Source organism: Patagioenas fasciata, chromosome 5 (assembly GCF_037038585.1).
Source record: "Patagioenas fasciata isolate bPatFas1 chromosome 5, bPatFas1.hap1, whole genome shotgun sequence".
Taxonomy (NCBI): Eukaryota; Metazoa; Chordata; class Aves; order Columbiformes; family Columbidae; genus Patagioenas; species Patagioenas fasciata.
The window spans coordinates 39,331,940-39,359,372 of NC_092524.1; the positions used below are offsets into that span (position 1 = coordinate 39,331,940).

The window sequence follows — 27,433 nt, forward strand, 5'->3', positions numbered from 1 at the left end:
CAACATAGCTGTTCAGTTACCCTCACAAAGATCTTAACAAGTCAGTTTTGATTAAAGCCAACTGTGAACTTCAGATCCTGCTCACAATGTTCCGTGACATAGTCTAAGATTATTCAGAGTGTGACAAGCCAGTCAGTTTTCCTTTTTTTTTCTTGTCTTTGATCTTTATACTTCTCACTCCTCTTAATTTCCGAAAAGCCTTAGAATTTCTCTGCAAAGAGAGAGATGTAACCTCAAAAGATTTTTCTACTGTGCTGTGTGCTGAACTGACACATAAAAACAGTCCTCAAGGAAAGGTCACTTACAATCTGATTTAATTCTCTATGTAATGAGTACATTTGAGAAGCCACTACAGGGATAATGATGATGTGAAATCCAGTTTGATTGAGTCTGTTTAAGTGAACAGCCAATAGAATAGAGATCAGAAGTCACAGAACCATTAATGATATGGATAAAAATGATATTGAGGTTACCTGCCCCAAGAGAAGATAAATCACACCTCCATCATTTCTGGTCTTCAGACCTCTCAGCGATGCCCATTCAACCATATTTACCCCATTAAGAAATATTTTCTATTGTCTAAGATCTGCTTTCCTACAATTGTAACACCATTGCTTCTTAAACTATCTATTGTGAAACACTTCAATACTCTTTAATCCTTTGTTCTTCATATTACCTTTTTATAGATTTGAAAGTCATTATCACATATTTTCTGCTTTCCTTTGCTACACTAAATGACTTGGATGTGTTCAGACTTTCCTCATTGCTTACACTTTGCAGATCATTTTTGTTGCCCTTCAATTCCAGGCTACTCTGTACTCACATCAGAACTCTCTCTGTGGAAGACTCAATCAAAATGCAATCAAGACTGAAATTTGTTACTTGTCCATAACAGAAGTAGTACAAAGTGTTTGGGTCTGTGTGAACTAAATATATATATATATATATGTGTGTGTGTGTACATACTGTGATATATATATATATTTTAATCTGCAAAGGCAAAGAATGGAAAAAAAAATATAATAGGAAATTTACAGTTGCTTTTGTAGTGAAAGAAAAATGATGAAGAGGAGAGTGCTGGGGAAAGAAGGATGCCAAAATTGCATTAAGCAAAAAGGAATGGGAATAAGGATAAGGTAGAAATATACTCTACAATTGATAGTTCAAATGTTGCACACGTCAGGGTGTAAGAAACTGTCCTAGAAAAACTGGATTATTGCCAGAGAGAGAAGTTGGCCAACTAAGATGTCAGAAAATAAGGAACAAGCAAAGCAGGTCAAAAATTAGCCAACATAACTAATTTGAGGGGAAAAAAGCGCTATCTACCTGAACAAATTTATTGCTGTATGCAGAAAAAGTCTATTTTTGTTCAAATGCAAGAAATACCTCAAATGGTTTTTATTTTAGATTTGTTGTCATGGTGAGGCTTCAGCTATGGTGTTACCCAGCCACGTTTTATTCTGCTGGTCCAAGACAGACAGGTTTCAGCTGGGACAGAGTTAATTTTCTTTCTAGTAGCTGGTATAGTGCTGTCTTTTGGATTTAGTACCAGAAGAATGTTGGTAATTCACTGGTTTTGCTGTTGCTGAGTAGTTAAGGACTCTTCAGCTTCCCATGCTCTATCAGATGCACAGGAATTTGGGAGGGAGCAAAGCCAGGACAGCTGACCCAAGCTGGTCAAAAGGGTATTCCTTACCATATGATGTAATGCTCAGTATATATGCTGGAGCTGGCTGGGGGTGAATGCCACTGCTGGGGAATAAATGAGCTATCGGTGGTGTGTGCAGTGAAGAATCACATTGTGCACCACTTGGTTTGTATATTCTACTAATATTGTTATTATTATTACTTTCTCTTCCTTTGCCATGTTATTAAAATGTTCTTATCTCAACCCATGAGGGTTTCTTTTCCCTTTCTGATTAATTCCCCCATCCCACTGGGGTGGGGGAGGTGAGCAAGCTGCTGCGTGGTCCCAGTTACCTGCTGGGGTTAAACCACAAAATGGTCAAATACCTGAGGCAGGTTTTTTAAAAACATAAAGCTCAGGTTTGCTTCATTAAAACAAACAAACAAACACAACACAACAAACCAAACAACAACAACAAACCTTTCATGGCAAGCTCAAGAAAAAATGTTCGATGAAGACAAGGTGACTGTCTGGATGAGTGTTAGAAAGGTGTTATTCTGAAGACTTGATACACTTCCAATATCTTGAGCAAAATTCCCTGTTCAGTCCCATGTCCTTCCATATGGCTACTATCAAACATGCAAAAGACTAACAACTTCATTAGTCACTCTGTTCCTTTGGCTTACCAGACAACCTGCATTCAGATGAAAGCTTCTTGGATCAAGACAACAGTTATCACAGCAATATTCCTGCCTCCTCTGTACATTTACCAAGCTGCTGCACTTTGTATTTTCTGACATAGAAGAATAATCTTTCCAAACAGTACAAAACCAGACAGTAATTGGTTTCTAAGAATAGAACAAACCACAGAGATCTCCTGCTGCTTAGCCTTGCTTTAACAGACAACAGCAGAAAGTGAGCCACCTGATAAATACTGTAAAAGCGGTAAGAGTTACAAAAAATAATGCAGGCCATAAGGCTATGATTGTCTACACTCTAACATAGTGTTGGAGTTTCTTCAATCACAGTATGATGAGGATGCCAAATCTGCTTTCTGCAGCACACAAGAACTTAGATTCATTTTTAAAGAGCCAGTGAAACAATGTCGAGGTTTGTATGTAAATAACTTCAGTTCCAATACAAACATTTTTTGCAAACGTAATGTGAGGAATGTATCAGCTAGAACAGCATATGAAACAAAAAGAGCCAACCTGAGGACATAGCAAGCCAATATCCAGGTCTTGCTTGCCAACATCCCATCTTTTGCTCACAAGCAGGTCTCAGCAATCACAGATCACAGAATTGGTGTCTGAACTCTTTTTTTTTTCCCTATTGTTTGCTATGCTAGAACTGGTTGGAATTTAAACTCTATCACTATGCTTCTCTCTTCACCTAAAATGGTAAAAAAATCTCTGAACCTCTCTGAACTTCTAATGTCAAAAGAGAAATTCTGAGCACAGCAACCCTAGCATTGTGAAATCTTTAGAGGCCTAGGATACATTTACATCATATTGTAAACAGGAAAGTAGCTGAAGGGCTTCTGGTTAAATTATTTTCTTTGTCCTCTATGGATCTTGCATGATTTCAATAACAGCAAGTTGAGGAAAACATAAAAGAAATGGATAGAAATGGTGCTAAATTTATCTTGATCTAGTTTTGACCAGGGCAGAGGGTTTTTTTTGTCTTTATTTCTTTCTTCTTTTTTCCTTTTCCATTCTTGGTGAGGTGCTATAATCACCTGTTATCCTCCAAGTTACAGACCCAGATGAGATCATATCACCATATCCAAGATGTTTTCTAAAGGACAGTACAGACCACACTCCTGAAGATTTTGTTTCTCAGTCCAAAATACAGATCAAAGACACTTCCAAGATATTTTCAGGATGCAGGCAAATAAACCACTTCCAATCACTTATTGCATTTTTTCAATGACCACATGTTCATGGGACGTAGGGGTTGGCTGACAAATGTCAAGTTAAATATCTCTATGTACAATCTCAGTTTCTTTTGTGAGATATTCAGATACCATTTAGCTCAATAGTAATGACACTTTCCTTGGGAGTTTTTTCTTTTACATTATTCAAGTTCTGGTCTTTATGTTACGTGGAATGTGTCATTAATATACTTTTTCATCAGTTTTTTTTTTTTTTTTAACCTGTTTCACTCCCAAATACAATATTAGTAATTGTGTCTTTGAAACCAAGGTTATTTTGACATTTGTCATAATGAACATTCTTCCAAGAAACAATACCAACTCTATTGTACTCTTTACCAGTTTGTCTAAGTCATGTACCTTGTTTGCCAGCAGTGCAATACTATCAAGTTCATTATAACTTTGCTGATACATGGCATTGTTTTCCTATTTCTAGCAACTGCATTTTTCGAAATAAGTTAAAATTGAAAGTTTCTTTTTTTTTTTCTCTTTCTCTTTCTTTTTGTTTTGTTTTCTTTTTAATGGCCAGCCATAATTATTCTAACAGTCCTTTGTGTAAAACTTTGCCTCGCATGTATCTATAGAAACTTCCATAAACACCACATGTATATATTTCTAAAGCTAGAGAAAATATCAGTGTAATGACTTGGGTAGTTAAAGAACACACTTCACAGAGCAGCTTGGATTGGCTTCTCAGTTGAAGGTCAGAGCTCTCATCTCTTTAAATGACATTCTGCACATCCTGATCAATCTGTCAGAACTCCTGCATGTGCCCTTCAGTGCTGAACAGAAGCAGAATTTAACACAAAGCAGGTAATCAATAGTAGTTATGTGATGTAGCAAGGTGAGAAGACACATTATTTGTGAAGGATGTTTAGGGAAAGATAGTTTGTCTCCTATATAGCCTGACCTGCTACCTTGGTTTAAAGAACAATTAATACAACATTGCAGTTCAGGCATATATCTGAAAGAGGAAACTTAATTCTAATGGAAAAACTGCTCTGTTTTTTTGTAGCTTTTTTTTTTTTTTTAATTAGTAATGCATTAATTGTATTATAGTATTTCATGTGTTGTACTTAAAGAGTAAGATAATTTATTCAAAAGCACTTAAGGATTTTAGAGCTTTTCTCAATTAAACTTTGTATGACTAAAATAGGCAAACAAAAATTATTTACTAGATGAGTACATTGATAACACAACCCACTATTTGAGACTTAAAATTAACTAGCAAGAAACGCCCCAGATTATTCACGTTTCTTGAAGACCATCTCTTGATGTTTTACAAGAAACCACTGTAACAGAGAAAAAAGAAAAAAGCCTGTGCTAGTACAATTTGCAGAATGTTATCTGAAGAACTTTAGAAAACAATCCCTATTATTTGAAGAAGACAGCACAGTATAAGCTAAAACAGAAATGATAATATAAAGAATTGTGTCTGAAGCAGAATGACCATCAGAGGTGACAGCTACAACAGTAAAACTAGATGGCATGGTCATTAAAACTGGAGCCTGCTCAAATTTTCCTCCTTTTTTGCTACTACTGACTTTCCTAACAGTTTGCACATTAAATGTGGGACTCAATGGAAAAACTGCTTTTTCAGAAATGTATAATGAATAGTATAACTGTTTAACATAGTTTAGGTGATTTTTAAAAGACCAAGATAATTATCACTGCTAGAACAGTATAACTGCTTATCAGTTTTAATTGCTTCAAGAGATAACTGTAATGCTGTAAGAACTACATATACAAATTCACATATACATTTATTTAGAAAAAGTAAAAAAAGATACTACAGCAATTGCACATTTGCCTTTTCACTTGGATGACTGATGAGGACACTTCTCTCCTTTAGAACAAATGGGCTTGCTTGAATTCATGACAGAAAAGCACTATGAAATGCTGTGAATTGCTTCTTTATTTTCTGTAAATTCAGTATAATTATGCTATTACTAGCAACAGATTTCAAGGACTATAGTATTATGAGCTCTACTCTGCAGCTCCAGATGTAATTTCTACTGTACAGGAACAAGAACTAGTTGACAAAGAACTCTGCTCTTCTTTGAGTCACTATTTCTCAGACTAATTTTCGACTACTTAATTACTGATATTTACAACTTAAAGTGACTTCTAGAAATCTCTTTCCCCTGACGAATAGAAAACAAACAAAAGCACAAAAGCTGAACTGACATAGTTGGAAAACTATAGAAGGGAAAAAATGCGCACGTTCAATCTTTTTTCTAACAGCAGTTGTATCAGCACATTCTTTACACCTTGCCTCACTGAACAGTGGAATCTGAACTAATGGTTGAGATCATGATAGTTAAGGATTTATTATTAAGTAGACAAATACCCTACTGTTTCAGAAATAATTTTCTAAGAAAATATTTTATTTTTTGACAGTTGTCTGGTTCAGGTGACCTCATCTTTCATCTTATTGCAGTATAAATAAAAAACAGGGATATGGGATACAGAACTCAGAAAATTGAGGATTTTTATGTGAAAAATTAGTCATATTGTAGAGTCACATTACAAATTAAAAGTGTGATGTATTGGGGATATGTTTTGATTGTTGCATGTGTACGTACAATAGAATTTCTACATATACATTTTGTGTATCTGTGAATTGTTTTCCTTTCCATACAAAGCCGTGAACAAGTACTAGCTGAGTGTAAATGAGACTTGTACAAGTTCCTAGTCAATTCCAACCTCCAGGGACAGTGCTTGAGAGATAAATGTTTACATAAAAAAAGCTATTTTCATAGAAACTGTGAATACACAATGCGGGAGATGAGGAGAAAAAACCTATTTAAATTGAAAAAAAAGTAACCCCCAAAACAGAGGGTCCCTCCTGCCAGTGTCATTGCAGCATTGTTTTGTTTGCAAATCAATAAAGATGTAATTTATTGTAAATTGAAACTGACTCCAGTGACTGCAAGGATTAGTGATCACGACAAATTGAACCAGTGCATGCATTGCCTTGTCTAAGTCCATCGTGACCCAAAGTTATGTTGACCAAGAAACTGAATTTTTAATTCTGCTAATTTTAAGTTGACATTAGGTTTCCAGCTTTAACAACCATTACAATAAAGAAAGTACATTTCTTCATATCCCTTCCTCAGATGCTCCAGAAAGCCTAAGAAATCAGTTTTTTTCTCTTACAACAAATCCACTGTGCTAATCCCTCATTTTTCAAATCTTAATCCTAGACCAGAAAGACCTATTATTTTTTTTTTTTTCTTCTTGCATTCCTTGCCTACAGCTGGTAAGACGTTCTATGGTGTTCACAGAAGTAATCTATTTCTCAGGTCCTACTTCCTGTAATTCACACTTTCAGGAATATTAACTTTCCAACCTTTTCAAAGGAGCTCTAAATGACCCAATCTATGATGTTGGGTGGGAGAGTCTTAATCTCTTTGGTCTGTCAAGACTGAAGGAAAATCTGTTGTGCCACACATCCCACCTTCTCTTTTCCCCAGTTATCTCTAAAGAGCTTCAAAGTGTGTGGCTCACTTCCATCCTACAAGGCCAGGTTTTGTTCTTTCAGAGGCATACAGAGGGAAAGCAAGACAAGGGAAGGGAAACTTGTTATCTAACACAAGGCATATATCCAAGCTAATGTTTCACTCCAGAAACTGAAATCTCAGATCTAGAGGTATCCTTGACCACAAGTCAATTTTAACTATCAGGCTAAGAACACCTACAACAATAATGAATTTCATGAGAGAATCTGTACTCTATTGGTAATTTTCAACATTTAAGAGCCCAAATTATTAAATTGAAAGTTAGTTTCTATATCATTGAATTTAACTTGCAAGATTATGTAAAAGGTCATCACCACCTGTTTTCACTGCATGTCATCCATGGCTGGTGCTAAGTCTTGTTTCCAAAAGTACTTCTCATCCTATTCCATATTGATCTTTTGCAATACAGTCTCTTTCACTTCAACTGACAATCCCAATGCTCAGTTTCTAAATTTCAGAAGCAGGGATGGAGAAGACTTTGAAGAGCTTTTTAATTTCATTCAGCTGAGTGAAGAAAACAGTTCAACTTATGCTGCTCGAAATACAGTTTGCAGGATGAATTCCTATAGCAAATACCGTGGCAGACTATTTCAGGTGCTTTATTAGGATTTATCTTCTTTTCCTTGAATTACTTCATGCTTTCAGGAGGGAGACTCCGTGTGTTTCAAAAGGGCAGCTTAACAAAAGCTGGCACAGACAAGGCACTCTGTGGGGCTCTGACACAGAGATGCTTTTGTCCCTTACGCTAGACCAGAGAATGTCAGAGAACTGTCTGAGGACAAGGCAACAGACATTTTTTCCTCACAGCTGCTGAAGCCTTTGTCAAAAGGCAGACAAACACAGCGTTACCCAAAATAACTTAAAAACTGGGTTCTCTCATTGCATTGATACAAATGCATTCAGCTTGAAAGCTGACAGCTTCTTGCAGTGCTTGTAAAGTCCAAGTAGAGAAGCAAGGAGATATATTATGCAATGTCAGATTGGACTTTGCAGGCACTGTATACTGTACATCATGAAAGATATCATATTGTTAGAGTAGGAAGGTAAAAAAAAAATGTCAGAAGACTACTTTTGTTTCTGATGCTTTTAACAAAACAATAAATTAAATGTTTCCATCATGATCCTGATATTTTCTACCAGGAATGAAGAGATTTGGGGTTTATATTCTCAGACCTCCATTCTATTCTTGTCCATTAATTTACTGTAAGTGGCTTACTTCTATGCCTTAGTTTATACCTGTATGAAAGAAATTTGATATTCCTCTTTGTATTCTTACGGAAGGGTGAAGAATACTACATTCAAGACAGATACCTTGCATTATTACAGGTTCAGCATAGACTTTGGAGAAAAATCTTTAGTAAAATTAAGGAAGACTAGGCTGGTGATCTAGCACTATGAATTTCTATTAAATCTTCTCTCAAATCCTTTCAGATATGCTGAAAAACCTTCACTAAAATTTTGCCATTGTGACGTGAAGTATCCTCATTTTATGTGCAGTGCACATCTACATCTTCATCAACAAAGAGTAAGAAACTTCAGCCGATAAATAACACAACAGGAGCTGTTCAAAGTGTAAGGGCCAAAGATCATACTCCATGGTGGCCTTAAAGATCCCGAGAGCTTAACTGTGGAGCAATCTCTTACGATGATGGACTTGTGAGTAATAAGAGCAAACACATGATACCAAACATGGAAAGACTGTACAGAAGTGTGAACTAGGAAGAACAGTTGGGGTAGTAAGGAAAGCCATAAATAAACTTGCACATTTACCGTGACAGGCAGAGAGAGACAAACGGATTGTATGAAGCATACCCAGCCAACGAACATGAACACATAACCTCTTCCTTCCCACATACTTTTCCTCTTCCGGTGCCATTGCAGAGAATGTAATACTTCAAGAAAAAAGGATTTTAATTTAACACTTACTAAGTTGAGGAAATTAGCAATAGCTAACAGTTAATGATGCTTTCCTCATGAACGGATGCTAAGAGCTACGAGACCTTGCCTGGCAGATAAATGGTACCTTTCTCAGCCATCTGTCTAACAAATGATCCTATATGTACAGCTATTATTTCAGTCAGAAACTGGCAGCTCTGCAATTGTTCATGGCCTCAGTGAAGAACAGAACCTGTCATGTAGTTCGAGTCCTTTAACAGACCTGGTTTCAGCTTGTCTGAAATGCTGAACAGCTGCACTTGGGGAAGTGACAGAACAGGTAAGGTAGAAAAAACAAGGGTGCTCAGTGGGTTTAAAACCCCTCAGAAGTATCCTGAAGAAGTTTTGCTGGAATTCACTGCTAAATTTGCAGATGGTTCTCTACCCACTTGTGAGAAAACATCCATGGCAAGCCGTCCACCACTGCTGCCCTCTTCCCTGGGAGCTGCATCATCACAGAGCTCACTTTTTTTTTACTTAATACTTGGCCTTAACACCGATAATCTGCCATGTTACTGTTTCTGTGTAACAGGATCTTTACACTCAGTTTAGAGTTGTTCAGGCGTTGCGAAAATAAATAGCAAATTACTTTTTTGTCTTGTAATTCCTTGTCAACCTTTACCAAAGCTAGTCACCATCATGTTTATTATGTATTAAAAAATATTATCATGATTTGGATTGCATGAGGTGACAACAGGCAAAAAGATGTAGTAACTCAAATGATAATAAAAAAGTATAATTGCAACATACATATATTACCATACAGTGCTTCCAGATGATGCACAAACTGAGCTGAAAAAATAAGCTATGAAGTGGATGCAGAGGTTTCATCATTGTTGGAAAAATTAATGTTTATATAAGTTCATGTCGTTAACTTTCTAGGAGCTGATCACTTCCATGAGGAACAATAATCTTGAAAAAAATTAAAGCAATTTTTATCCTGAGATGTTGCAATCTTTAGTCAGTACTGTGTAGGTCTACTGATCTTCTCACTACTTGAAGTAGTGATATTGTGACTTGTAGCTGAAGGTGATGGGCTTCTTAGTTTCATTTTCTCAATCAAATGTTAGGCCTTCAGGAGTGTGACTGCAACAAGATTCTCCAACAGACTCAACACACTAGCATATCTTTTACTTATAAATCCTAAGAGATTGAATCAGTAAACATTCATGTTTGAACCTCCCTCCATGACTCAAAGATCATTAAAAAACCCCCCATCATCTTTATAATAAATTATACACAGTAGATTAGGCTGATGATTTATGAAAATCATAAGATTAAAATAAAAATGCCAATGTGGTGAAATAGATCCCAAAAATGCTCAGAAAACGAACCAAACATTTTCTGTTCTTACAGGGTAAATGTACAATACCAATGGAAAAAAAGTGCCAAAATATTATGCATAAACTACAAGAAAATGCTGTTCTGATCAAGTTTACTTCTGATCCACCAGAAATCTGTTTCTTTTACTAAAAGTTTCACGCAGTTTGGGCATTGGACATGTATGGCATTCAATGTCAGATGGATGACACGCATTCTAGTAAAATTTACATAGTAACTAAAGTAATTTAACCAGTTGACAACAGATTAGGATTTTGGGGAACAGGTTTAAGCCTGAAAAAAGAGATGGCAACTAAGTAATTTCATATTCCATATGATTCTGCAAGGAGGCCTCATTTGAACATAAGGGATTGCTTCACTGTGTGTAGAATTTTACCTTTATAGTTTTATTCCCATAGGGTAATTAAAATTGTTTTTGCTTTGATTATAAAGTATCAATAAAATTAGATGGCTAAAAGAATAAAATAATGATTGGAAAATATGAATTTTGTAGCAAACTGAAAGCAAATTAACATAGAGGTTGGTTTCAACCCATACAGCCTTTAGTTAATTAAACCTGTGTTAACTGTTGTCTGGAATCTGCCTGGACATTAAATCTTTAAACCTAGTTCCCATTTTTACTTATAGCATTCTTTCTAGAGAAAGTTTTCATCACTACAGTGGAAACTAATTTTTGAGTTTTGCTAGAGTAAAATATAAAAATGTGATTTAAAAATTATTAATATTTTGAACAGACAACAAATAATCCAAGGACAATTTTCATCACAGTTAAAGTATTTAATGACAAAATCAGGGTTTCCAGTAGTAACTCAAGAGAGCAGGTCCCACTTTTTTTTTTACCCAGAATGGCACAAAATTTCTACATCTTTGAGAACTTTTGAGGAATTGGTTACAATAGATACCAGCAAGTGTTACAATTCTGGCGTAACATGGCAAAACCTACCTACCTTTAAGATCACTTTTTAGATAACACATTTTTGTTAATATTTCACAAAATGCACAACTTTTGCTAGACACAAAAGTAGCCTTTTAAGACAGAGTTTGCAGTACAGTAGTCAAGTCTAACAATACATTATTTTTATTCTTTGCAGAACTTTAAAAAGATAAAGAAACTATTGATGTTGTTACAATTTACAAATACATTCTTCCATACGAAACATTGACGTGAATTATAGTATATGTTATGTACATGACTATCTAATAATAATAGGTTGTACATACTACAAGCTAAGTTCCAGAAGAAATTACAATGCTATAAGATATACCTTTGGACAGACATTTATACACCTCTGATTTTTTTTTTCTTCTAAAATCTACCAAACCTTATAGTTTAATGAACAGCAAGAACAAAGTAAACACATCGACAAACTGAATTTCCTTCTTTCGATAACACTAGGTGATTTAGAATTCCCACAGTAAGTGGCTTTTCATGGTTGGATAAAATCCTGAGTTATGATACATAACACAATATACTTAACTGGAGAATATAAAAGAATGCTGAACAACTGTCAGTGAGACTGAAGTAATGTTACAGAACAGTTCAACTCACAAAAGGTCTGGAACTTAGCAGTGCAACTGTGACCTTGTCCTGTCCAGCTGATATTCATGTAATCACCTGAAAACCTATGACTTTTTATCTAAATTTAGACAACTCATTCTTCTCAGGTTTATCTGATCTGGGCTTCAGACACTTCTTCTGAATTATTGACAAGCTTAGAAGGCCAGCTAGATGGCAGCACTTCAAAACCTATTCCTTCTTTCTCTCAAGAGGAAGACTTGTGAGGCCAGCAGTAGAATACAGTTAAAAAGGTAAGAGTGGAAAAGATGATGACAGAATACAGCTATGTGGTCAAAAATGTACTCTCTGACTTGATTTCTAATGCAGCTATTTTTAAAAAATAGCCTAACATTTTGTTTAATTTCTAATGAGGGACTGTTTTCCTGGTTAATTTGCAGAAATACCATAGCGCAGAAAGCCACTGATGTTTCCTGGGCAAGGATTAATTGTATGTAGCCCAGTGGAATGTTCAGAACTCATGTCATTAATAAGCCTGTTCTGATTTATAACAGATGTGGCCAAATTCCTTTTCAGTTGATGATGCTGGATGCAGTAACTGTTAGAGCTGATGCTAAACAGATCTAAATGATCATATGGTACTACACAGATGACAAATATACCCCTTCTCTCAATTACCAGTGTGATATTAAATTAAAAGCTTTATACAAAACAAATTTGAATTGCTGGAAAAAAACCCAGATGTAAAGTCTGAATGGAATCACCTTAACTAGGTAGTGCCCTTAGTTCATATGAGAATGCCAAGCATCTTTCTACAGAGTGAATATTTCTAAGAGATCATCAGTTACTTCAGCTTGCAGTAACTAAAATATTCTCAATTACTACAAAAGCTTTTATCTCTCTTGCAAACACGGTTCTGAGGATTTTGGGCTGTTTAGTGTCATTAATAATGCAAAAATCTTATTCTACATTGAAAATGAAAACTATAGTACATTCATATAATGCCAGTTTTCTGTTTTTTCGGTAAGATGAGGACAAAAATTAAGAGCAGGAATCTTTGGAAGATGAAGGCTGAAACTTCTAGGATTTCTGTATCTGGCTTACCAGTTTAAAATAAAAAGTGCAGCATCTTTTTTTTTTTTCTTTTTTTTTTCTTTCATTCTAGAAGCATATTAGAACATCTTAAAAAAGAAAACAGCTGTGAAGGAAAAGAGTACCCTACTTATTTTTGTGAAGGAATATAGTGCACATATTGCACATACTGAACACAGAATGAAGTAGAGTCACCCTTCCAGTGAAAATATATATTGAAAACTGACACCCAAACTATAAATTATGATCCTGGTGTACCAAGACATGCTTTTTGAAAGCCTCTACTTTAAATCAGATGACTAGCTAAAAAAAAGTCATTCTAATCAGACACATTTCTGAAGTGTTCCCAAAAATTCTTTCTGTAGAATTTATGAAAAACAGATGACATGAAAAATAGTGCGTTCTCATTTTCCCAGGCCCTTGCATTCTCATTTACATAGGCCTTTAACCACGGAATCACAGGCAAAAAGAAAACAAAATGTTATTTTACACCAGATTGCTAAATTCTAGATTGTGTTTGAGGCACAGCTATATGTGTGTGGATGTAAAGATTACATTTTTCCTCAGTTTTGTAAACTCAAGCATACATGCTGTAGGTTTCATTATACTATTTAAATGATGAGTCTGGAAGAGAAAATAGGCATATTCAAAATGCAGCACTGCTAACAGATTCCCCTATGGAATTCAGATACGCACTTTGAATGCTGGTGATGGCACATGCAAAACTTCCTACACTGGGCAGAAAGAACAAGTTTTTCCATTTCCCAGGACAAAGCAGTCTATTCTCTGCTATAATTACAACCACAGGTGTTTAATTCCAACATTCACATTCTGCCGATGCTACATAAACCGAAGAAAAGCATACCCCGATTCTTTGGATTTTATCTTCACACAACCAGTTCACTAATTTTCTGTGCAGCTGGGGAAGAATATTACTATTTTAATCCTGATCTGTTTGCAACTTGGTCCAGTTCCACTGTTTGCTTTGACTCCTGTAACAACTGAAATACAGATAGAAAGTACTGCAGGACTGTGTAGCAGTATTACAAAAGAGGAACAAAAGTAAGTCAAAAAGGTAGAAATGCAACACTTTTTCCTGCATAGAAACCGAAAGAATGCATCTCCACTGAACTGGAAGAAAAAAACATACATAGAAGTCTGGACCTCCTGTAAAAATTGCTGAATGTAGCCTTTTCAGTTTCTCTTGGGAAAATTTCAACTTTGGGCAGTATCTCAGCATTTGTGCTTCATGGCAAGCTGAAAAAGAAACAAACAGAATTAAAGAGAGATCACATGTGACAATAGCTATATCAAGCTAATGAGGTTAATCTGGATGAGAAGAGTTTGCAAACTGAATTATCCAAAAGATGCCTTAAATCCCTAATTTCCTTGCACACAGTTATGCAGTTGTTCCCTTTACTGTGGCAGATAGTCAAAGTCTCCTTTTGGTATCCTGAGGAGGTAGCTTTATCTGCTTCATAGCTGCATTTCCTCATGTTCTGGTATTTTAGTACCTATGAGGAGGGCTAGACCAAGACACTAGAAACAGAGACATACATTTAGACCTAGTGATTTGGATTGTTAAATACAATCAGAAATTCTAGACAAGTAATTTAAAACACCTGTTCAGCAGCTCTGCCACTACATAATGATGAAAAATTAAGGACTGATTGCCCTTCTGCCTCTGTGATTACTGATTATTTAAATTTCAAATAATCTAAAAATTGACTTAAAACTGGGAATGAGAGGGAGAAGAAAGAATTAAAGTAGTTAAATACTGTATAAAAAGTACAAACAAACTGACTTTGCCAAACAAAGCAGGGAACTTCTTTTTAGATTGTGTATGATAAAGAAATGATATCTGTAGATAATAGCATGCTAACAAAGATGAGATAAGTAAATCCTCTAGGAAGTAACCTAGATACCAGGAACTGGTTGGGGCAGTTAACATTTCCTTATTTGCTGCCAGCAAAATGCGTACCAATAAATGACTCAAATTTAATCAATATAAGTGTTTGATACTCAAGAACTTGGCCATAAATATGCCATTTTAAAAATTATTATTTGTAGAGATAAATTGGAAGGGCACTTTGGCATGAAAGAACTCCAAACAGCACTTTTCTTTCTCCCCTCAAATGACAAGATTTTTTTCAGAAAAATCTGTCTTTAACAGCCAACTCCAACAAGTTTTTATTATATAGAATCCATAACTTTGACCTCTCATGCAGTCACCAACATGGAGAAGGAATTTTTTAGAGGCAAACAAAGAAGGTGAAGAAGATATAATAAGGAGGATTTGATAGATACCCTCAACTAAGTTCCAGCCTTTACACAACTAAATAGAGCTATATGCTTTCATTCAATAAACGCTGATAACCAAAACAGAATCACTCTGTGATTGCTACTGTTTTTGGAGCAAAACAAGTGGCAGTGGTTTCCCCACCCTGCCCCGCTAGGTGACTAAGGTGTTTTTTAAAGATGGTAGAAAGAGTATTCCTATGCTATGAATCTTCCACTGGTTCTATTACATGTTTTATATCTTAAAATAACCTGACATATAGCTGAAATAGAATCATAGAACCATTTAGACTGGAAAAGACCTTTAAGTCCAACTGTAAACCTAACAATGCAAAGTTCACCACTAAACCATGTCTCTAAGCACCACATCTACATGCCTTTTAAACACCTCCAGGGATGGTGACTCCACCACTCCCCTGGGCAGCCTGTTCCAACGCCTGACAACCCTTTCCATGAAGAATTTTTCCCTAATATTCAAACTAATTCTCCCCTGGCACCATCTGAGGCCAGTTTCTCTCATCCTATCTCTTGATACTTGGGAAAAGAGACCAACACCCTTCATGCTACAATCTCCTTTTGGGTAGTTGTAGTGAGTGGATAAGGTCTCCCCTCAGACTCCTTTTCTCCAGGCTAAACAGCCCCAGTTCCCTCAGCCAGCCCTCACAAGTGCTCCAGAAGCCCTTGTGCTCCAGGCCCCTCACCAGCTTCATTGCCCTTCTCTGAACTCTCTCCAGCACCTCAATGTCTTTCCTGTAGCAAGGGGCCCAAAACTGAACACAGGATTCAAGGTGTGGCCTCACCAGTGCAGAGGACAGGGGGATAATCACTTCCCTGATCCTGCTGCCCATGCTATTCCTGATACAAGCCAAGATGTTGTTGGCCTTTCGGCCACCTCGGCGCACTGCTGGCTCATGTTCAGCCAGTTGTCAATCAACACCCCCAGATCCTTTTCTGCCAAGCAGTTTTTCAGGCATGTTTTCCCGAGCCTGTAGTGCTGACACAACTCCTCGGGCCCAGTCATCTAGACAGTTTTTTACCCAGCAACAAGTACGTCCATCCAAGCAAAGAGCAGCTAGTTTCTCCAGGAGGATGCAGTGTCAAAGGCTTTACTAAAGTGTTGGCAGACAACATCCACAGCCTTTCCCTCGTCCACTGAGCAAGTCAGTTTGTCATAGAAGGAGATCAGATTAGTCAAGCAGGACTTGCCTTTCATAAACCAACGCCGACTGGGCCCGTACACGCTGACTGTCCTGTACACGATGTGTGATGGCACTCAGGATGATCTGCTCCATGATCTTCCCTGGCACTGAGGTCAGACTGACAGGTCTATAATTCCCCAGATGCTCCTTCTGGCCCTTCTACTGTAGATGGGTGTCACATCTGTTAACCTCCAGGCAACTGGAACCTCCCTTGTCGTCTTGAACCTAATAGATTCCCAGGTGGCTTCCCTTTTGTGAGATAACAGTAGAAGAATTGCAGAACTACTGCACTTCTAAGATATAAGTCAAGATTTGGGGCACCAAGGCAAAAAAATTTGCAAGAAAAGAATGCAAACCCCATTTTACTTTATTTTCCTTATAATCTTTAAGATGACAAGTATTCTTTTGCAGTCCTCTAACAACTAAACTATATTTTGTTTTCTTCAAACACAAAGATGATGTTTTCCTGTTAAAAAGACAAAACCCAGGCATTTATTACATATCCTTAAGTATCACACACTGCAAGACTTTCACTCTCCTGTTTCAGGCAGCTAGTGAATTGATAGAGCTTCAACAGCACATGGTCTTAGGCTCATCTGAGGAAGCTCGTAAGCTGTAGAACTGCACTGGCAGGAAGGTTTAACAAATCTCAACCCAGCACACAGTCAAATGGAGCCTATCCTTCTCTATTTCTGCAACAAATGTCAAAATGATGCAAAACTGTTCTCATCACTGCCACAGAGACATGTAAACTCAAATGATGATGTACAAAATCCTGATGTTTTCACATACTTTTAATTTGAATAATAATATAAGAGACTTGTATTATGGATGGTTTTAGCTTTTCCTCCAATCCTGCTGTATTTCCCTCCAATTTTTGTTTCAAATTATTGCATCAGGATTTTGTACACTTTCATTTCTAAATACTGTACAGCACAGGCTACCAAAGATGGTATTTTTATTACAATACTTCATCCTTTAATCCTGAGATTTTTAAAATAAGATTTTCCTAATAGAACCTGTTGAAAAGATTTGTTTCCATTTACAGCATGTTTTCATCTGTGGAACTGCTGTTCTGCACATGGGGAAGATAAAAGGGCAACAGACACTAATGAAACCTATTCAAATCTTAACCAAGATTCATAGCAGCCCAAATACCAGAGGCATTTTTCACTTTTGAACTTGCTACCAAGCAGCACTCTACACTTTACTCTAAAGTAGCAAACCTTTTACCATCAAAACTAAAATCGTGGTAGCTGCTGTTTAAGCTTGGCATAGATATCATCACTGGGGGAAGGGGTAGGGGGGGATGAAAGGAATATTAGATGCAAAAGCCCAGGAGTAGGCTCATATCATACTCAGGCCATTAAGCTGAACCATGCTAATCTAAATGGACCAAATTGGAGGATTATCCCAGTAAATATTAAAATAAATTGTTTTGTGACATTTTAAAGACTACATAAGACAGAGGCTTGTATAGAACATCAAGATATCAATCCAGGATTTCCATTGTTAATGATGTAGCCAGGCATTTTTTGGTATACGCATGATAACGCCTAGTACATGTGCTAAGCAGCGAAACGATCAAACTTGCATGCTAAAATGGCTGTTAACGTTTAGAAAACATCTACCTTTTGTTTTGAAAAGTATTTTCTCTGATGAGGATGTGTTACACAGGCACCAAATTGAATGCTGTTGATGCCTAGATTTTTTTTGTCACAGAGACGGAAACTCAGCACTATTCTGCAGTTGCAGAAGCAACAGGCGCAGTACTATCAATACCTTCCACACAGTCCCGAGAGGGAAAAATTCCTCAAAATCCTCATAAATAACATTTCCAGAATTAAAAAGATACATCTTCATAAAAAGAGAGTTACAGACCTATGACTACTCAGCAGAGAGTATTAACAGCAATTTCACTGTACTGCTGCGCAAAATACGAGGAATAGTACCAAACAGTAGTGGGAAGATGGATTTGAATTACGCTTCAGGTGAAGGTAGGTAAGTAGTGGAAATCCAGCAAATCTCAGATCTATGCACAGAAGTTACAAACCAGAAATCTGTCCCATGAGGAACAGAATCAAGGACAATAGCAGCTGTTCATAAACAGTGACTGACTGTAATTCTTTCTAGAGCTTCCTCAAAACAAAGGATAGTGTGAATTTAACTTAATGAGAGCCTTAGCCTATCAAAATCTTACCTTGTGTGCAGTTTCTGCAAACTGCTGAGCACTGTTTTTCAGCTCCTCTGTCTTCTCTTCTGCTCGACCTAGCCGTTCACCACGCTCATTCAAAGCCTGACTTGCCTTCTGTACTGCACTTGTCACACTGTCTGCAGCTGAATGGAGTATGCTATTTCCTGCAATATGAAAAGAAACTGTTAGAACACTCAAATATATGTCAGCTTTGTATTAAATACAATTATTTTCATTTATAATGTTCTTGTCCTGATATGTTTTTTGCTATTTTACCATCTAGTTGCACTTTGATTAATGGGATAAGTTATTGTTTTCTCACTCAATTCATATTATTAACAAATTATAAACAAGTACCCTACAGCAACATAATAGCAGAAAGTAGTGGACATAACTTAGCTATGTATTATTTTTTAAGTCTTTTACTGATACATCATTTCAGGAAGCTATTCTATTAAACCAATGAAACCACTCACAAGCACACACAGCTTCTTCACAATGCTCTCATGTTAATATAGATTAACTTTCTTTGGAAGTTGCACTATTTCTCTAGAGAGTAAAAGACTGACACCACAGGACACGTCTGTACAGATTGACTATTTTTTTCCATATTTGTGGTAGAATGCAAAACCCCCTCTCTGCCCCTCCCTTCCTTCGATATGGAAGGTGCAGGCACATCTCCCTCTCTCTCTGCTGCTTGAGGCTAACAGCTTCTGTTGTTTGACCCCAGAGCCTGCTGGCCAGGGTCAGTAAGAGAGAGAAGGGAGCGCAGAGGCGCCAAGGAGTCGTTGGGCATCCACAGTCAGTGTGGGGGATGCTTGGAAGCTTCAGGGGCACCCCACAGCCAGAGTGGGGGTGCAGAGAAGCTTCTGGAATGCCTACAGTCAGATCTGATCAGGCTATATAAAACAGGATTCTCATTGAGGCTCCACCCTTTTTGCGTGGACCTCTTGGAGCACGAGCCAGATGCTGCCACCAAGAGCTCTCCCGGGACAGGGATGCCGTTTGCCTCACGTCCACGTGTAGGTGAGTACTTACTCCGTATTTCAATATAAGCACGTATATTTCTTTAATTCCTTGCAGGATCGCAAGTGCTTACTCTGTGCTTCAACATAAGCACGTGTATTCTCTTTAATAATTCCTTGCCAGATTCAGGCAAGTGTATACTTTTCCTGGACTCAGGGATGCCTCTGGCATTGTTTTTGGTGAAGCCACGTGTATGCACACTGTGGATCTCTAGTGGTATTAGTTGCTGCACCTTTAATAATTATCTCAGCTGATACTCGAACCTCTATTCAAATCGCTTTGGAGAGCTAAAACACCATCTTCCACCGGTCAATCTGCTGTACTTTTTTTTACCGAATAAAAGTTTGTTTTGGACCCTGTAGTCCCCTAACTAACTTTGGAGTGCCTCCGTGACAATATTATAATAATATTTCATGTACAAGTGCACCTCAAACACTATTACTACAGCTGCTCTGATTTATCTACCTTTGACCATTCTCCATATGGAGTACCAGCCATGTTTCATGTGACAACATACTTTATTTAAATTGTAGTATTTAAAGTCCTAGTAAGGCTCAATATCCTGTAAGCCTTTAGCTTTACCATCCAAATCAACCAATCAGCTTCACTGTTTCTTCTCTGGTGTCTCTTCTCAATGTAGTATTTTCTTCAACTTTTCAACACAACTGCATTTTCCTCATAATTCACCCCTTTTAAATGCTCCTTCTTTTCAGTACTCTCTTCTATACCGTTTCTCAAGAGAAGAGATTATCCTCTTTTTGGAATGAACTGCTGATGAGTGTTTAAAATATGAATGACAGTACAAAGTGAAAACACTTCAGAGAAAGTTATATGTTATCAGTATGAACTGGTACATATTGAAATGCCTGTAGGACAAAAAACCCCAATATTTTGTCCTATCCTTTAATCTTTTTAGGAAAGGGACTAGTAAAAGTTCAGCTTTTTGCAACACAGTAGTCCCTTGGTGTCTTCCAAAAGCTTTAAAACTTAATCTACCTTACAGGGAATGTGTTATCTAGGAATTTCTTGCCTAGACACATAGAAAGGCACTGTGAGAACCAGAAAGCCAATACAGAAGGAGCATTAGCCACCAGGCGCGTTGCCGCTGCCAGGTTTCTAAGCTGTCCCAAATACTGTAATTGCACAGAGCCTTTTTGCACAGCATTAAAACCAATGTGTAATACTTTTAAATGAATTAGGTACAAAACTAGTTCAACATACAAAGCTCAACTGAGCACTACAGCAAATCTGTTACAACAAAGTCTGCCGTTCTTACGAACATACAAAGACAACACGAACCTACCGCTTCTATGCTTAATCTGAAAAGTGTGTCTACTTCAAAAATATTGCCAGGTTAAAAAATAAAACCCAAACATTAATTTGAGGGTTATTTTGCTATTAGTTTCACAAGAATAAGAACAAAATACCCACTCAGACACAATTTACAGATAATACTCCTTTCACTAGAAACAGCAAACAAACAATGAAGAGTGAAACTGAAGGTTGCACCAAGTAGCCTGTGGAACAACAGGACAAGCTGCACATGCAGGAACACTTGAGATAAAAAATTGCCTTAGAAGTTTATTAAACTAAAACACAACTGGTATCAAACTATGGAGGTGGGGGAGGGACCCAAGAACCTACACACAGTGACTCACATATGATGAGTCAATGTAAGAAATACCAAGCAAAGAACATCCTGGCCTCCTTTATATCAATATTGTTAAATTTTTCACATCAGTAATTAAAAATAACAGATGTATAAGGATATGAAACAGCTACAGGTTTGGATTTTTCTATTGCTGCATGGAACAAAGAGGCTGCATTTAAAAAGGGAAAATAGGAAAATAACAATTGGCATTAATGTTTAAAAGATGAATATCTGATAATACTGTGAGCTGGAATTTGCAGAGACAGAAACAAAACTTTATCTTTTCAAGTGGTCTCTCTTCAAGACACTGAGGAGTCCAATAATAAAGCCAAATAACTTCAAATATTGTACACTTTCTTACGTCAAGATTTTTCAGTCAATTGTTACTTTGTTCATGATTTGCTCATTTAAAACCAGTTCTTGGGAGATTATTTTGGCTTCTGTTCAGGTAACTTTTCCTATAAGCACATGAACTGGCCAACGTGTCACACCACCACTTTTTTGGTGGTGTGATCTAACGGCTCTAACCTCTTGTATAAATCAGAGCTAGTTTTCTAGGATAAGAGTTTTAAAAGCTCTCAACACTGCATTAACTCTGTTGTTGCTTTACAGGATCACAAAACTTCTACTGAGTTCAAGTGAAGCAGGGCACATGAAGAGCTGTATAAAACTAAGCATCTTCTGAAGTCAAAACATGCTGGGGAGTAGAACACATCGCTGACCTTCTTTCAATGTCAGTAGGAAATTGCAGAATGAAAATATTCTGTATTTTTGTATTCCTGAAACTATCAGGATTTGTGGTCAAAGACTGATATCTATTTCTCCACAGCACAGAAGAAAGAACTTGGAAGCTGCACACAACGATAGTAATTGTTTTTCTCTCTGGCAAATACAGAATTGTGTTCTCTCCAGGTAAGATCTGCTGTATTTTTCTATGGTCAGTGACTTGCAGAAGCTGTTATTCTGAGACTGTTTTGAAAGACTACCTTTGGATAAACTTTTCCAATGGAATGCCAGTAAAATAATAATTAAAAAATCCACTCCAGTCTATGAGCAGTCAGTAGTCTACTGAATTTCACCAGTGTATTTCTAGAGCATGTGTAGGTGGTTGCTGGTATGACTGACTGCGCCTCGCCCTTATATTAGTATCACTGCAAGAACAGCAATACTGGTACTGGATGTATTGAAGAATCATCCCTACGAACAAATCACCTACAGCCTGCAAAATCTTTAAGCTGTTCTTCAGAAGATGATAAACTATTGGGATTCAAGATCTCCAGAGAAGCTTGTTCCATGACTGAACAACAAAACTGTCTGAACTACACCCACGTAGGTGTAAACTTATGCTCAGCAGCTGCACGGAGTCACTGAAGAAAAACGTAAAGAAATGTGATGGTCGCCATCTCTGGAAAGGCTGTTTTCCATCTTTGTTCAGTTTTTACCAAAGATGTGAGAACTGCTGTTAACCACCTATAGATATATATGCATATATATTTTTCCTTTCCTCTATGAAGAATCTGTCAGATTTCAGGATTTTTCATCTACTCGATTAGAGACACAAGCTCCTCAAAGGAAGACTTGCAACAGCTTTTTACATGCATCTCAGGAAAATGATTTTATAACACTTGCAAGATGAGATAAACACCAGTAAAATATGGGTGTGGGTCAGCTGATGTTCTGAGGTGGTTTTAGTAAGAATGAACTTGTGCTGTTCCTAAGATGTTCAACTCCAAGGGCCTGTGATCTCAAATTTTGCATGGCTACAAGTTCTCACTGTGAGCAGCAAGAGTCACATGCCCATGATTGCTGCTTTTTCTAAGGTATAGAGAGATCCTCCCACTGTCGGAGTACGCATATCTTTCTGTAGTTTTGTAGAACAGATCCCAGAGGTTGAGACTACAGATTTTTCTCTTTCAAATAACCATGAAAGGAAAATAGAAAGGTTTACATATGTTATCATTTTATTAAACAGGTTTTTTTAAGTCTCTATTAAGGGCAGGCACACAGCTGTCTGCTACCTAACAGTATTTGCAGATCCACTGAGTAACTGGAGTGAAAATATTCCCAGATAACAGGGAAAAAACATGAATTTATACTGAGCTTAATATAAAGTATTAGGTTAATATTAATTTCTAGTATCAACAAAACATGTATGTTTAGGCCAACTTCAGTTTGAAACGAAACAAATCGATCTTAATTCAGTGGGTTTCTTCAGTTTAATTTTGCTGTATATAAAAGCAGAGAAACATATTCCTAATTGATTTTCAGTTACTGAAACAAGTGGCTTAATAAGGTCGCTTCTAATACAGCTTTTTCTTCTATAATACTTTTTGTCATATTATCTGAAGTTGTCTACCTAAAGGAACATACAGATTTCCAAATCAATCAATAATTACACAGCTTGGTAGTCCAATTTGCTAAGCAAACTATATATTTTATCTTAAATTTGCTATAGTGAAATATAAACCATTGGAATTAAACACCCCTTTCTCCTTAGAAAATTCCATTAGTGACCTACATAATTATACATAATGTTATTGGGGCCCCAAGGCACAGGAACAGCAGAAGGGCAGTGGCCCTTGGCTGAGTGCTTTAGACCAGTGATCACAGCAGTGTTATTTGTTTGCGGACTTAAAAACTGAAGAAATAACACTTTGCAGGAAGCACAGTGGCTCCTCTCAGACTAATGTTTAAATTTTTGCTTCTTACGTTCACAAGCTGTATCAGAGGGTCTTGCAGCTCATGAAATCAGGTGACATTGCTTTAGGCCTTTTATCATGCACAAGTACATCCTTAACCCAGTACCTGAAAGATAGAGAGACACTACCATCTATCAGCACAGGAACAAGTCTATTTGTTGAAGAAACTAATTGGTCTCTAGAGATATCATTATTTAGTTTGCACTATTTATCACACATCCATAAAAAGGTTCATTGCATTCTTCATTAGGTGTGTCAAATGTATTTCAGGGGATTTATCTGTACATTAGTAATAAGACTCTACACTAACTTGTAAATACAAACATTAACTTTTTAATTGTATATGCATTAAATACAGCATCTAGCAACTACCTTCTTCCAAGAAGGAAATAAATGTAACTACCTATGATAATTAAGCAGCTCCATCTATCATGTGAAAACTTTTTTTCTCCTTCACTATTTTGTGTTTTGTTAACTGCCTGTGCACTCATCACTTCAGAACCAAAAGCACTGAACAATTAAAATATCAATACAAAACTGAAGGACTATGGGGCAAAGGGAAAGGTGCTCAACAATCAAGAATGAACATCTTGTAAAAGAACGAAGCATCGTGGAGGTGCTTTTTGTAAGTGGGAAAGTGGTCTGAAGAAGGGAAGAGGCTACAGAGTAGAGCATTATTTCTCTTCGAAGTTACAAAACACTTACTGAAAAAAACAGTTAAAATTGACGAAAGTCAAATATAAAAAAAACACTAAGAGAGGAAGAGATGAATATAAATTCTGGTGTTCCTGACAAAGAATCATGAAAGAAACCTTAAGACTGTATTTCTAATTATAGCTAGGAATTAAGATTACTTTCCAGTTTATCTCATCACTCCTCAAAAATGGAGGTGATCAAGACAAAACATAGCTTCAAAAGGGAATTTTGAAAATAAATCACCTTTTTAATTTCCAACTAAATTTAATGATGATCCTTTTGACTTACACAACAGACCAGCTTTAAATTCTTCCTTCGTTATAGCAGTTTTCTAACCTTGGATAACAAAGATTATTATTAGACTCCATACAGACCTACAAAATTTGATTAAATTATACATAAAATCAAAAAGAAAAACCCCAGTTTATTAATATTTTAATCTTGTGTTTGCAGGTTCCAAATCTCTTACCAGCAAGCTACCCAAGCATGGGAAAAATGCTCAAGATGAACATTAATTTCAGGTCAAGTATTTTTGTGATTTTTAAAGATAATACATCTATTTTTAATGAACTTCAGAAATACAATAAAGTTAAGTTTTTCCCTTAAAGAACCACAGTTAATTTCTTAGGTGTCTCTTAGCATTTCATCCTGTCACACTGCTAAATAGCATGAGGCTTGGCGATGACTTAAAAGGAATGCCAGTACTAACTGGCTACCAATTGGACTTTGAACTGCTGATCATTACCCTTGATGTCCACCCACCCATAGCTTTGCTGTCTGAGGATGGTAGATGAGACAGCGCTGAATGCCTTGCTGAAGCCAAGGAAAATGACATCTGTTGCTCTCCCTTCACCCACCAAACCACTCACTTCATCACAGAAGACAAGATGGTCGGAAACAATTTGCTTTTAACAAATCCCTGGAGCCAGCACTCCTTGCTCTCTGTGTTTCTAGAAAGGTTCTTCATAAGGATTTGCTCAATAGCCTTAGAAAGGTAAAAAATATATTTCAAGTTAACTAGCAATTGAAGTTTTCAGGGTAGAATTATTACCCAGCTCAAGTAATTGTTAAATACTACAGCTTTTCTATGGATGCAAATAGAATTCAAACTCATGAAGATCTCATTTAATCTTCAGTATTACACATAATATGGCTATTCAAGTTGGATGTTGTCTTAATTGTCCATGTCAAGTACTAATTTTCAAACTCCAGGCTTAATAAAAATTAGTACCACCATCTGCATGTCTCAAAGTAGAACCAGTGTGGCTTTTGTGTGTGTGTTTTGTTTTGTTTATTTGTTTTTCTTTCGTTTTGATTTGTCAAACCTTTTTTTATCTAACTCCATCTTTATTTTCATAAAAGGTTTTGAAAAACGCCTACCCATAATTACTGCACAGCAGAGATCCATGGTGTTTCCTTGACACTAAACTCATTCACTACTCTTTTTAATAGACAGTCATAATGAGACATTTTTTTTTACCTAATGTCGTTTTGTGTCTTCGAGAAGATGAGATCTTAAAAAAAAAATTACCTTAATTACCTTCAGAGTTCAACAGTTCAATATTTTCATTGCTAACAAAGAAGGTGTATCCAAATTTTCAATGTGGCTTGCAAAATGTTAAATTTAGAAAGAGCTGTATTACAAAAAAATAACTCCTTTTATGGTTCCTACAAGGGACTACAGAAATCCCTTCCACAGACAGCTGAGTAGGATAAGCTTTCTTACCACAATTGGAAGAAAATGGAAATATTATCTTTGATGCTAGTGTTTTTTTTATTTTAAATACTGACATTCAACAACATAGGGGCCATAAAAGTAAAAAAAAAAATAAAATTTTCTTTTATGAGTCTCTTGATAATGAGATCTACTCAGATTCTCTTGTTTTATTCAGTACTCCATAGTAACACTGAGGACATTATTCATACTTTTGAACAGCTAAACTAATATAAATGCTTTTATATGCACAGATTATTTGTGTTGACTGAAAAGATAAATGTTCTTACAGACACTTAAAGTTATGCTGCATAGACGGTATGTGAAATAATGTTATCTAAAGCTTTACAAGTATTATTCTGTTGGGTCATCTAAGCAAGATCAGATTAAAAGGTGGAGAAGCAGGATCAAAAAATATTTTCTCCAGAAAAAATCTGTCAAAGATCAAGAAAAAGAAGAAAAGTCCTGCACAGGAAAAGTGTTTCTTAAGAGTGCCTGCACTGGGCAGGAAGAGACTGATCTGATCAGATTACTGATTCAAATTTCAAAGACTAAAATCAGAAAAATTAATTGAACATACCTTTGCTTCAATTTATTGTAGGAATTTGTCTCTTATTTTACTTTGCTCAAAATGTTGTTAATCCTTCAGGGGGTGGGGGAAAGAGTCGATTATGCTGCTACTTTTACTACATTTTAAGCAAATATATTCTTACAGATAAATCCTGACATGCTAAAACTGACATTAGATAACATTTAATGGTGACAGTTAATATTAGTGCTCATATCAATGATAAATAATTACAGTCAAGATTATTAACCCAGTATATGACGTACAGGCCAAATACACAGAAATTTGCACCTTTGGAAAAAGCTTCATATGTAAAGATCCATGCTGGAAAAGACTTTGTATGTAATAATGTTGAAAACCTTGCAGGAAGAAAGCCTAATTTGCTGTCGATAAAAGGCAATGTTCTTGGGGATTATAAACCAA

General features: G+C 36.5%; 1 protein-coding gene across 4 annotated transcripts in view; it reads right to left on the reverse strand.

Moving 5' to 3' along the window:
* Positions 1-12,465: 12,465 nt before the first annotated feature.
* The window catches only part of STXBP6 (syntaxin binding protein 6), a 128,425-nt gene continuing 113,457 nt past the window's right edge, over positions 12,466-27,433 (reverse strand). For 2 of the 4 annotated variants that reach the window (XR_011739372.1, XR_011739373.1), the window contains 3 exons: positions 18,663-18,820; positions 16,470-16,928; positions 12,466-14,222 (listed from right to left, as the gene is read on the reverse strand). Coding sequence is in view for 2 of the 4 variants with exons in the window: in XM_065839817.2 (XP_065695889.1) it covers positions 14,199-14,222; positions 18,663-18,820 (182 nt within the window). In the remaining 2 variants the exon portion in view is untranslated. The remainder of the gene's footprint in view (positions 14,223-16,469; positions 16,929-18,662; positions 18,821-27,433) is intronic. The other 2 variants (XM_065839817.2, XM_065839815.2) reach the window with 1 other exon arrangement.